General features: G+C 40.2%; 1 protein-coding gene across 3 annotated transcripts in view; it reads right to left on the reverse strand.

The window, feature by feature from the left end:
- Nucleotides 1–12,697, reverse strand: part of MGAT4A (alpha-1,3-mannosyl-glycoprotein 4-beta-N-acetylglucosaminyltransferase A) — a 109,541-nt gene that overhangs the window by 18,462 nt on the left and 78,382 nt on the right. For all 3 annotated transcript variants that reach the window (XR_008379535.1, XM_053588204.1, XM_053588205.1), the window contains exons 9-10: nucleotides 4,516–4,630; nucleotides 3,135–3,265 (exon numbers count right to left, since the gene is read on the reverse strand). Coding sequence is in view for 2 of the 3 variants with exons in the window: in XM_053588204.1 (XP_053444179.1) it covers nucleotides 3,135–3,265; nucleotides 4,516–4,630 (246 nt within the window). In the remaining variant the exon portion in view is untranslated. The remainder of the gene's footprint in view (nucleotides 1–3,134; nucleotides 3,266–4,515; nucleotides 4,631–12,697) is intronic.

A 12,697-nucleotide genomic window follows, 5' to 3' on the forward strand; every position in this document is an offset into this window, starting at 1 on the left:
AATCGTATTAGTCTTACATAATAAAGTGAAATCTTGTCCTCATCTGGAAACTGAGAAATCCTTTAGAAGAATATTGCAAAGAAGATATAAATTCAAGTCATAACTCCAAGTCATATATTTTTTATGGTCCCCTTTGAGGCATTAATAAATCTGCTACCTACTTGATAAACTGCCATGATCTGGAAAGTAAAAATAAGCATATGGGAAGAGGAAAGAGTTTAATTTCAACCATCATTCATGACATGTCAATAAAGATTTGACTTTTAGTATTAAAATGCATCATCTCAGCGCCTGTAGCTCAGTGGCTAGGGCACCAGCCACATATCCCAGAACTAGCAGATTCGAATCCAGCCCAAGCCTGCCAAACAACAATGACAACTACAACCAAAAAATAGCCGGACGTTGTGGCAGGCGCCTGTAGTCTTAGCTACTTGGGAGGCTGAGGCAAGAGAATCACTTAAGCCCAGAAGTTTGAGGTTGCTGTGAGCTGTAACACCACAGCACTCTACCAAGGGCAACATAGACTCTGTCTCAAAAAAAAATTAAAATGCACCAACTAGAGACTAGAAGTTTGGTTCAAATATATCACGTATTTTAAATGGATAATATAATGAAGAATTTGCAAATAATAAAAGGCACACTGTGTCCCATGAAAGCAAAAATAACTTGACTATATGCAAGTAAACATTATTAAATTTCCATGGTCAAGTCCTTTTCATTATAGGTAAGGAAAAACAGAGTTTCACCTATGTTCCAATTTGCAGTCTCCTGGCCAGATGTCACTTCATAGCCATCCTTGTGCTTGGCTAAGGGGTGTGGTGGCTGCAGAACCCATAACGCCAGCAGGGCTCTGGTGGGGGTGTTAGTCCAGTGCTTCCAGAGAGCCGTGGCTCTCTTGGCATGTGTTTTAAAACACTTCATTTTCAAGGACTTGTATAAGTTTGGGGCCAAAAAAAACACTGAAAAGACATATTTATTAAAAATTTCCACTCTGAAAGACTTCTAATAATTAACTAGGTGTTAAAAAGCCTTGTTCTTTTCTTTCTTTTTTTTTTTTTGAGACACAGACTCACTTTGTTGCCCTGGGTAGAGTGCCATGGCAGCACAGCTCACAGCAACCTCAAACTCTTGGGCTCAAGAGATCCTCTTGCCTCATACTCCCTAAGTAGCTGAGACTACAGGGATGCCACCATGCCTGGCTAATTTTTTGCTTTTTTGTCTCAAACTCCTAGACTCAAGTGATCATCCTGCCTTGGCCTCCTGAGTCACTGGGATGACAGACATGAGCTACTAGGCTAGGTAAAATAACGTATTTTCTTTTTTTTTTTTTTAGAGACAGAGTCTAACCTTGTCACCCTTGGTAGAGTGTCGTGGTGTCATAGCTCACAGCAACCTCCAGCTCTTGGGCTTAGACCATTCTCTTGCCTCAGCCTCCCAAGTAGCTGGCACCCGCCACAATCCCTGGTTTTTATTGCAGTTTGGCCAGGGCTGGGCTCGAACCTGCCACCCTCAGTATAGCCCTAGCCACTGAGCCACAGGTGCCACCGACATATTTTCTTTACACCAATACTTAAGTGGAAGGAGGGGGAGAGAGAAAGAAGGGAAGAGAGAGTCAAAGGGAAGAGAAAAGGACAGGAGGGAAGGGGATAACCTAGACGGTGTCTGAGACTCAGCCCGTCCCTCTGGCGGCCACACAAAGCTTCAGCCTGTAGAGTCCAAGCAAGTTGATAAACCTCTGGAAGAAGGGGGAATGATTCAAAGAACTGTTCAAAGTTCTGGCAAGGGTGTGGTGGCAGCACCCTTGCCATCCTGGGAGAAGCAACTGAAGAATTAGGGACCACGGAAAAGCCTGGGCTGAGGAAAGGTGAAGGAACAGACAACACTGCCCAAAGGTCTGTGTGCTCCATTTATGGGTGACTTAGAGGGCCCGTGGTTTTAATTTTTGCTATCAGTTTGGATGTTTTTAGAAACTAACCACATAGTGAAGAAACTAGAAATGCAGGGATATAGTAGAGAGTAAAGAGGACATTAACCTTGCTGTGTCCTACGTTATAAATTCCTACACAGGCCAAAGAAAATACAAGGGAAGGCTTAGATCTCAAAACTGATTTGTTCAAATCTATTTATATGTTCAATTACTGTTACAAAGTTGATATTCTGCCATTTTGTGATTTGCTATCTATATTTTGTGATTTGCTCTAAGAATGTGCTATTTTATTGCTTCAGTTTTTAAACATGATGCAGTAATAGTTTATAGACACAAGGAAGTGGTATCCTAAAAACTAACTGGCAGGTAAGATAATGTCAAACTATTTTAGGCAATATCTGGTTATAAAGTCAAACATATATTTGTTACAATGACGAAGTGACCCTATAATGACGTGCTTATAATAAATATTACTTATTACTGTCAAAATCGGCATTCATTTTTAAAAATCTGTACTTTCATGGTTTATGCTTGCACCAGTTAAATAGAAAAACTGTACTTTTTTCAGAGGTACAATTTAAATTGGATAATGAAACTGTATCTAATTACTTTTTACAAGAAGATTTCTAAGGAAATAACTTGCTATCTGCATGATCAAAGCAAAACTTATCATTCACTGACTTGTCTGCCACTATCAATACGACGATAAGTGTATTACTACGAACTCTGGTTTCTTGTAAGTAATACATTGAAAGGTACTCTGTCTTGTCATTGTTTTGATATGAAACAGTACTTCTGCTTTATTTCTTATTTCCAAATGTGCCAGGGTCAGATACTGTCCCCAAAATATTTGAAAAAAGAGAGTGACAGAGACTATGAAGAAAACAAACTGAAAAAACAGCACACACAGGACAGATGTGACCGACACCTTAGCCAAGAGTCAACAAAGTACCAGAACCTTCAGGCACTGTCAACGTTAATCAGCAAGTCAGACAAAGGCCCTCGTCCTGCAACAGGCTTCCCTGCTTTACACGATTTTCCACTGCTATCTAGAAGTCCTTCTAAAACAGGAACTTTTGATCATCTTGAGAAAGTTCTCTTTCCGCTACCTCTGTGACTGTACACTTGCAAAATCTGGCTCCCTAAAAATCACTTTCATGAAATACAGAGGAGACGCCCCCACCACCCTCATAAGGAATTAACTTACTGCATCTTTTTCAGGGTTGCAGACTTTCACCCAGAGAATGTGATCCAAAAGCCAGTCGATGGGTTTCTCCTTATAGAACATGAAGATGAATTCTACAATCAGAGTGAGGTCCGGCGCTTGAAACATTTTACCTGAAAAGATACCTCCAGTCAATAGCTGTAATAAAGAAACAAGTATGAAAACAGCTCAAATAAGTGAAATCTTATATACTAAACACACGGGCATGCATGTGCTTTCGACTATAAATCTCATCAGCAACTGCCCCACCAGCATTATCAAAAACAAACTCACTTTTGCTAAACATTCTCTGATATCCAAGTGTAAAAAGAAGTAGTGAAATCCTGACATTATTATAAAAATCTACCCTACGACTGGCTCAGAGTATGTAAAAAAGTAAATCAGGGGCAGCACCTGTGGCTCAAAGGAGTAGGGCGCCGGCCCCATATGCCAGAGTTGGCGGGTTCAAACCCAGCCCTGTCCAAAAACTGCAAAAAAAAAAAAGGAAGTCAGAGATTTTTTTCCCTTCATGTCTTACTCAGATTCTTCCTACTAAAAAACAAAGGCACACTGGGCAGCACCTGTGGCTCAAAGGAGTAGGGCACCAGCTCCATATACCAGAGGTGGCAGGTTCAAACCCGGCCCCAGCCAAAATAATAATAATAATAATAAAGGAACATTGAGAGCTTTAGGTAAAATTTTTTTTATCTAAATCAATAAATACAAAAAAAAAAACAAGAACTTTTAATTCTGTTTTCACTGAAGCCTTCACAAGTAAAGATGTTTTTGACAGTGAAAATAAGTTTTGAATGAAATAGTCTGGTTAAAGGGTCAGCCACTAATCCTGAAAGTTTTAAAGCACCACAGGAAGTGAAGTGTTATCCTCTGAGTGGTTTTTAAAACCTGTAATTTCCTTCAGTTCTCAACTTTAATAACATTCATTTTATTTGGCCAATTTAGGGACATCAGCAACAAAAAACGTTTTCACATGACTGCCCCTAGTTAATAAAGAAATGAATAAAAATTAATCACTGAAAGAGAATTTCACGAACTACCTGAAAATACCAGGAATTCATGAGAAAATCCAATCTTGTGAGACAAAGGAAATGTCAGAGAAGAGGAAATCAGACACGCTCCCCAGGACCGTGCAGGGCACTGTGCGGAACGCCGGAGTAAAGACCACGATCTTAAAGCTCCCCACACACTGTATTGGGTTGACTTTCATCATTTCACACAAAGAGGTTTCCCTGGGTTAACTTTCTCAAAAACAATCCATCTCCAGAGGGGGGAAAAGACAACTTCAGGACAAAAAAAAGCAAACGACTTAAGATTCTAACAGTCACAGCTATTTTAGAAAAGTGAATAAATCTGACACTTTTCTTACCAATGAAGCCCAGCTGGGAAAACTCTAGAATCATCCATTCCTCAGAAGAAAGTTGAAGTGCAAAATTTTTTATAGTATTAAAATAATTCTGTTTGACAATGATATCATCTTCAAGCTAGAGAAAATTGAACGATCATGTTAATAAGTCAAAAAGGACAGGAAAGATGTAAACATAAGGACATTATTATGGAGACATTCAAACACACTTTTATCATGCAAGTCAAGGAACAATGGTCAAAAACAATGAAATTATTAAAAAGGCAACAACTTTCCCTCCCCGCCCTCCGCTAGTTGAGGTGACCAATATGAAAAGTTGGCTGTTCATCTGTTTGACACCTTCTGCCTGTGCACAGAGCACAAACAGATCCATATGTGAAGTCCCCAGCCCCCTGTTCATTTTTATAAAAACAGGTAATCCTATGAGAATAGTATTTTTCTCTTACTATATCATGAGTACCTTTCAGGGGTGGGGCACCTGTGGCCTTCCTGGTCCTTAAGTGCAGCCTTTTGACTGAATGCAAATTTTATCTAATATTTAACAAATACTTTTATTCAAACATATTCAGTAGAGAAAGATAAAGCTTTTCTTGCCACTTTGGTGCTTAAAAAAGGACGATCTTGAAACCAGAAGGCTGAAGGTTCCCCATCCCCTGCGAAGTATGTGGGTTGTTTCCCGGTTTTTGTCAAAACGAATGATATTGCAATAAATAAGCTCTACTTACATGTTAGTGCATTCGGTTTCTGTAGGACAGATTGCTCAAAGTCCCCATTTTATATTTTAATAGATACCTACAAGATGCCTAAGAAGGTGTGGCAATTCAGGGGACCCTGGGCTTTGCTGGGACCAGGTGCTATCTGCGCGTGGTATTGTTATCAGCCGTATAGGGAGCCCACAGAGACAGAACCCCAACAGCGTCTGCCACACAATCTTCCCCATCACACTTGGAAGTCACAAGAATTTTTTTTTTTTTTTTTGTGGTTTTTGGCTGGGGCTGTGTTTGAACCTGCTACCTCCGGCATATGGGACCGGCGCCCTACTCCTTGAGCCACAGGCGCTGCCCGGAAGTCACAAGAATATTTTAATACCCCAAGAAAAAAAATTTTTTTAGTTATTTCTCATCACCTAAGTGGTGTTTATTTACTCTATCATTTGATTTTTCTTTCTTTTTTTTTTTTATTGCAGTTCGGCCGGGGCTGGGTCTGAATCCGCCACCCTTGGTATATGGGGCCGGCGCCCTGTTCACTGAGCCACAGGTGCCGCCCCTATCATTTGATTTTTCATTCATTTAAGTACTGTAGGTTTTCTTTTTCCTATCGATGAAGAAACAGTAGCAGTATTTGGAAAACTATGATATTGGATGGAAACTACCCTTACAAATTGCTGAAGGAGTGCAAGGCAAGAACTAGACTGAGGGCCCCCAAAACTCTGTGAAAGAGCAGGCCTGGCTACAATAATGATAACAATCAGCCTCTGTCTCCTCATTTGCTTGGTAATAGTCACTGTCCCCTCCTTTGCTTCACTGCAATTGCTACTCTAGCATTTCTACTTTTCTCCATAGCAAACATCCCCGTTTAGAACCTACGGGTAGATTCTGAGATGTCTTCCAAGTCCATCTCTGCACTCCAGTGGCTTGGCTGATCCACCCAGACAGAGGCCCACACTGAAGGTTCCTCCCCAAAGCCAGCCGATTAGCACACCCTCATTGCCTAACCCTCTGGCAACCAAACCGTCCAAACTGCCTTTAAAAACCCAGTCCCCAGTTCTGGGGGAGGCAGATTTGAAAAATCTCTCCAATTTCCCTGCTTGGCACTATGTGGAATAAACCTTTTTCTGCTGTAAACCCTGCTGTCTCTGGAGATTGGCTCTCTCTTGGGCAAGAGGGTCAGGTTGATGAACCTGGCTAGGCGGCAAAAAAATGACTCACCAACTCTACTGTTATACTAGTGATTGAGACTCACTTTGATCATGTTTCAGACACTGTCCTAAACCCTGGGGATATAGAGTAAACAGAAAAGAAATGTTTTATGCCCTCAGAGCTTTAAGGAAGGCCAGAGGGAAAATTAGACCAAGCACGGAGCTGTGTTGACATCGAACCTGCTTTCTGAATGAAAAGATGCCTCTGCACAAAGCTAAATATTCACTGAACATGCCCAGATGAAGGACAGCCCTGTCAGCAGGCAATGCTAAGTACCTACTTAAAACCTGGTACATGGATTTTGGTTCCCATACGTATCTAAATTCACACTTGATACATGAAATTAGAAAAATTGCTTTGCTCCCCTCTCACATCTCACCAAATAATTTCACTTTTTAAAAAATCTTTGTTAAGATAATTGTAGACTCGCCTGCAGTGAGATTGCTTTACCCCGTCTTCCCCAATAGAAGCACATACACTATCACAACCGGTAAGGTGACTTGATAAAATTCACCAAACTTACTCAGATGTCACCGGCTTTATATGCACTCAGCTGTGAGCTTGTGTGTACTGAACTCTACACGGTTTTATCACACGCGTATCTTGGGGGCCACCATGCAGGAAGCACATACCGCAGCTCCCACAAGTCCCCTAGAGCCGCCCTTTTACTCCCTGTCTTTCCCTCCTTCCTAACCTCTGGCAGCCAGCAATCTGCTCCCAGCTCTACAGTTTAGTCGCTTCAAGAATCCCATCTACGTGGAATCTACAGCACGATCTGAGACTGATTTGTATTAACCCAGTGTAATGCCTTTGAGATCCAAGTTGTGAGGAATCGATAATTGTTTCTTTCACTCGTTTAGCATTCGATGGTATAAATATACCACAGTGTGTTTACCAGTCACATGCTGAAGGATATTTGGGTTGTTCCTAGTTTGGGGCAATGGCTAATAAAGCTGCTATGAAGATTCACATACAGGTTTTCAGTGACCAAAATACTCTTCTAACATCGGTGTTCTGTCATAGCAAGAGCTACTCTAAAAAATCTAACACCTCTCTCACGAGTGATTGCTAACTTACAGAGGGAAGCTAACAAGCTAGAGCAACAGAAAGGCAAATTATGACACACCCATACATATTTTAGTTTTTTAAAAAGTACAAGGAGAAACCAAAACTAATGATGGTACCCGTGGGGAGGGAGGAGACAGGGTGAAGGAAGCAGGATAAAAATGAGATCTCGTGAACGTATCTTGCTTCATATGACTTTTTAGTTGGAAGGTTGTTTTCTACAGCTAAAAAGGGGAACAAAGGGACTTAAAAACTGAATATAAACCTAAGGAAATGAACCTAACTTCAGATCAAGTCAGCAGCATGGCCATACAAGATAAAGAATTGTTTCAAGGGACTTTCAGACTCAGTCCTGACTAGGCATCCTTACCAGGGTCTGCTGCATTGGGAGAAAATCAGAAAGTCTAAACTCCATTTAACAATCTTTTTGTTACTACTGATAACGGTATTGATATTTTAAAACCATTTTAGGTATATTGTAGGATAAAAGAATTGCATTCTTAGGATAATGTCATCAAAAACCAATACTTTTAGTTTAAGAGAAACTGGAAAGGAAATACAGTAGAACTGACTACCTCCCTACGTAATTTTCAGAGAGCAGACATTCCCCATATCTATATGTCAGTGCAGTAGGCCTAATTCCTTACGTTGACCACCTCTGTGTGTTAACCAGTTTGTGACAGTCCCCTGGGTGGTCAACTTACAGAGGTCCTACTATATATGTATAAATTCAAAAAGTTAAGCAAAAAACCTATAATGTTACTATAACTCTATCTTCTTATGTGTTAATTCAATTTGAATTGGAACTATTAATACAAATGTGTGATTTTTTTTTCTCTGAAAAACGAAATACATTTTTCCTTGTTAAAAGTTCTAGAAGCAGAGTGGCACCTGTGGCTCAACGAGTAGGGCGCCGGTCCCATATGCCAGAGGTGGGGGGTTCAAACCCAGCCCCAGTCAAAAACCACACACACACACACACACACAAAAAAAAAAGTTCTAGAAGCAAAGACTATACAATAGCAATGAATATCTCAAGTGCCTGGACTGTGCTCTTACATACCATCCACCTCTGAGTGCCAAAGAGCTCCTTAGAGAAATGACCTGGGATAGGGAAGGTGCAAGATCTGCCAGTCGGCAAAGAAGCAATCAAAGATGCCCAGACTTCCAGAAAGGAGACAAGAGCCAATCTAACAATTTTTCAGAAAGACAGTGTCTTCAACTCCGAGTCATTTGTAATAAAGTACTTTGTAAAGTACTTTGTGAAGTACTTTGTGTATGATGCCCTCATTGGAAACATCATTCCAAGCCCCAGACGGAACACCAGGCAGGCAGCATTTTCCTCTTTCCCATAGGTGCACGTCTGTGATGGCCACAAACTCACCCCTATTTTACATCTGCCTTTTTTAAAGCATTCTTTAAAAAGAGTCTTGGGCAAGATACATCCCCAGCACATGCAACTACAAAGCCACATCTCTAGGGTACAATGATGATGTCTGGGATAAATTCTTTTGCTTCCTTCCTCCTCACCCTGATTTTCCCCCAAATTTCCCATTTAAAACTAGCATTAAACTGAGGACATTTTAGACTAATATGTTTTCCACACTAAAATGTTTAGATCATGATGGACTCGTTGAGAGAATTCCACATGAGATTGTGTAAAGATTTCAATATATTTTTATTTTTATTTTTTTACTCTTTTTTTTTTATGAAATCATAGCTGTGTACATCAATATGATCATGGGGTACCATACACTTGGTTCATAGACCATTTGACACATTTTCATCACATTAGTTGACATAGCCCTCCTGGCATAAAGGAACTCCCTTTTTGTATGTGTAATTTTTAAGCAAATGTTCTAATTTTAAGAATGTTCATTGAATTTGTCTTTGAAACAGCTGAAAACTTAGTAATAATCTAAATGATAAAAAAAGGTGATCGTGAGATCTCAACAATGATACTTCAAGAAACAACTAAAAATCATACCAATTTGCCAGCATCTAAACATGTGTATCTACAATATGTTAATGACAAACAGGTTATCAGACAGCATGCACAGTATGATCCCGCCATTGTAAAAGTGCATTGTCAACAAGATGGCGGAATAGGAAACTCCAGAATTCTCTTCCCCCACAGAGATGTAAATTTAAAATAACAGCCAGATCCCCTCCCTCAGGCACAGTACAGTGTGATTGGAAAGAAACACCCAACTCCCGACTTTTGAGGAGAGAAAAGAGTAGACATACACTCAGTGTTTTTGATTTCTGGGGATACAGTCTGAAAGGCTGGTTTCTTATCTAAATCAAAGCAGTGGCAGGAACAGGTTACCAGGTTGGGGGCTGAGAACAAGTCAATTGGCAGCTTCTGCTGCCGTTCCAAAAGCAGACACTAGGTGGTGCACCAAGGCTGAGGCTTACTACAACATCAGTGAGGCTCCAGTGTTCAGACAGACACTCAGAGAAGCCAATGAAACACGCAATTCCCTTCATAGAAGCTTCAAAGAAAATAAAATACCTAGGAATATACCTAACAAAAGAGGTGAAGGATCTCTATAAAAAAGAATCACAAAACTCTAAGAAAAGAAATAGCAAAAGACATTAACAAATGGAAGAACATAACCATGCTCATGGTTGGGAAGAATCAACATTGTCAAAATGTCCATACTTCCCAAAGCAATCTACAGATTCAATGCAATCCCCATTAAAATATCAACATCATACTTTCAAAATTTGGAAAAGATAATTCTTTGTTTTGTACGGAACCAGAAAAAACCCTGTATAGCTAAGGTAATTCTTAGTAATAAAAACAAGGCCGGGGCATCAGCCTACCAGACTTTAGGCTGTACCACAAGGCCATAGTGTTCAAAATATAGGGATTGGCACAAAAATAGAGACATAGACATCTGGAACCAAATAGAAAACCATGAGATGAAACTAATCTTATAGCCACTTGATCTTTGATAAACCAAATAAGAACATACACTGGGGGAAAGAATCCCTATTCAATAAATCTGCTGGGACAACTGAATCATCACATTGTAAAAGACTGAAATTGGACCTGCACCTTTCTCCACTCACTAAAATTGATTCAAGATGGACAAAAGATCTAAATCTAAGGCATGAAACAATAAAAATCGTCAAAGAGGTGGCACCCATAGCTCAGTGGGTAGGGCGCCAGCCACATACACCGATACTGGCAGGTTTGAACCTGGCCTGGGCCAGCAACAATGACAACTACAACAAAAAAAAATATCCAGGCGTTGTGGTGGGCACCTGTAGTCCCAGCTACTTGGGAGGCTGAGGCAAGAAAATTGCTTAAACCCAAAAGTTTGAGGTTGCTGTGAGCTGTGACTTCACAGCACTCTACTGAGGGCAACATAGTGAGACTCAAAAGAAGAAAAAAAAATCCTTGAAGAAACTGTGGGGAAAACACTTGAAGGTATTGGCCTGGGGAAAGACTTGCAACAACAACAAAAATAAACAAATGGGACTTATTTAAACTGAAAAGCTTCTGTACAAGTAAGGAGACAAAAATCAAAGCACTGAGACAACCATCAGAATGGGAAAGGATATTTGCATATTTGAATTAGACAAAAGCTTGATAGTAGGACCTACAGAGAACTCAAATTAAGCCACAAGAAAAGAACCAACAACCCCTTATATCAATGGGCAAGTGAGATGAATAGAACCTTCTCTAAAGAAGACAAACAGCTAACAAACATATGCAAAAATGCTCACCGTCACTAATGATCTGAGAAATGCAAATCAAAACCACATTGAGATATCACCTAACTCCAGTGAGAATGGCCCACATCACAAAGTCTCAAAGCTGGCATGGATGTGGAGAGAAGGGAACACTTTTACATTGCTAGTGGGACTGCAAACTAATACAGCCTTTTTAGAAAGAAGTATGGAGAATCCTCAAAGAACTCAAACTAGTCCTCCCATTTGATTCTGCAATCCCATTACTAGGCATCTACCCAGAAGAAAACAAATCATTTTATCACAAGGACATTTGCACTAGACTATTTATTACAGCCCAATTTACAACTGCCAAACTGTGGAAACAGCCTAAATGCCCGTCAATCCAGGAATGGATTAACAAGCTGTGGTGTATGTATACCATGGAATACTATTCAGCCACTAAAAAAGATGGAGACTTTACATCTTTTGTATTAACCTGGATGGAGCTGAAACACATTCTGCTTAATAAAGCATCACAAGAATGGAGAAGCAAGAATCCAATGTACCAATTCTGATATGAGGGCAGTTGAAGACCTAGTACATGGTAGGGGGTGGAGGGTGGGGGTGGTAGGATGGGGGAGTGGAGAGAGGGAAGGAGGGAAGGGGTGGGGGGGTCACAGTGTGTGACACACCTCTTGGAGACAGGACATAGTTACAAGAGGAACTTCCCTAACAAATGTAATCAGCGTAACCTGGTCCTCTGTATCCTCAATGAATCCCCAACAATAATAATAATTAAAAAAAAGACAGAACTTCCAAAATTACCAAGACACAGGAGCAAAAGAAAAAACAAATAAATTGAGACAGCCCACGGGAACCATAGAGACCCTGAAGGGGAAGAACACATGCGCCAGGAGAGTTCTAAAAGGGAAGAGAGCCTATTTAAAAAAATAATAGTTAAAGCCTTCTCAAATATGAGGCAATAAACAGACAAATTTAAGAAGCTCAGAGAACTCCAACTACAACATTTCTAAGGAGACCAACACCAAGAAATATCACACGAAAGTTGTCAAAAGTCACAAAGAATCTTGAAAGCAGCAAAAGAAAAATGACCCACCTTCAGGGGAGCTCCTATCAGATGATCAGCAGAAATCTTACAGTCTAGAAGGGAGTCCAATGATACAAAGTACTAAAACAGCCCTCCCACTCCACCCCTGCCAACCAAGAATACTGTAGCTTGCAAAACTGTCATTCAAAAATGAAGAAGAAATTAAGACTTTCCAAGCTAAACAAAAGCTGAGGGAGTTCATCCCCACTAGATCTCCCCTACTGCTGAAGGGAGTCCTCCAAATTGACGTGAAGACATGATACACAGCAAAAAAAAAAAGAAAAAGAAAAAAATCTATACAAAACAGTCAAAACTCCTTTGTAAAGTAAAATATAGAAATATAGAATCCTATAGTAAGGTAATGCAAATGTGTGGATCACTATTAAATATGTAGCATAGATCTTTGATA

This window comes from Nycticebus coucang, chromosome 4 (genome assembly GCF_027406575.1).
Source record: "Nycticebus coucang isolate mNycCou1 chromosome 4, mNycCou1.pri, whole genome shotgun sequence".
NCBI lineage: Eukaryota > Metazoa > Chordata > Mammalia > Primates > Lorisidae > Nycticebus > Nycticebus coucang.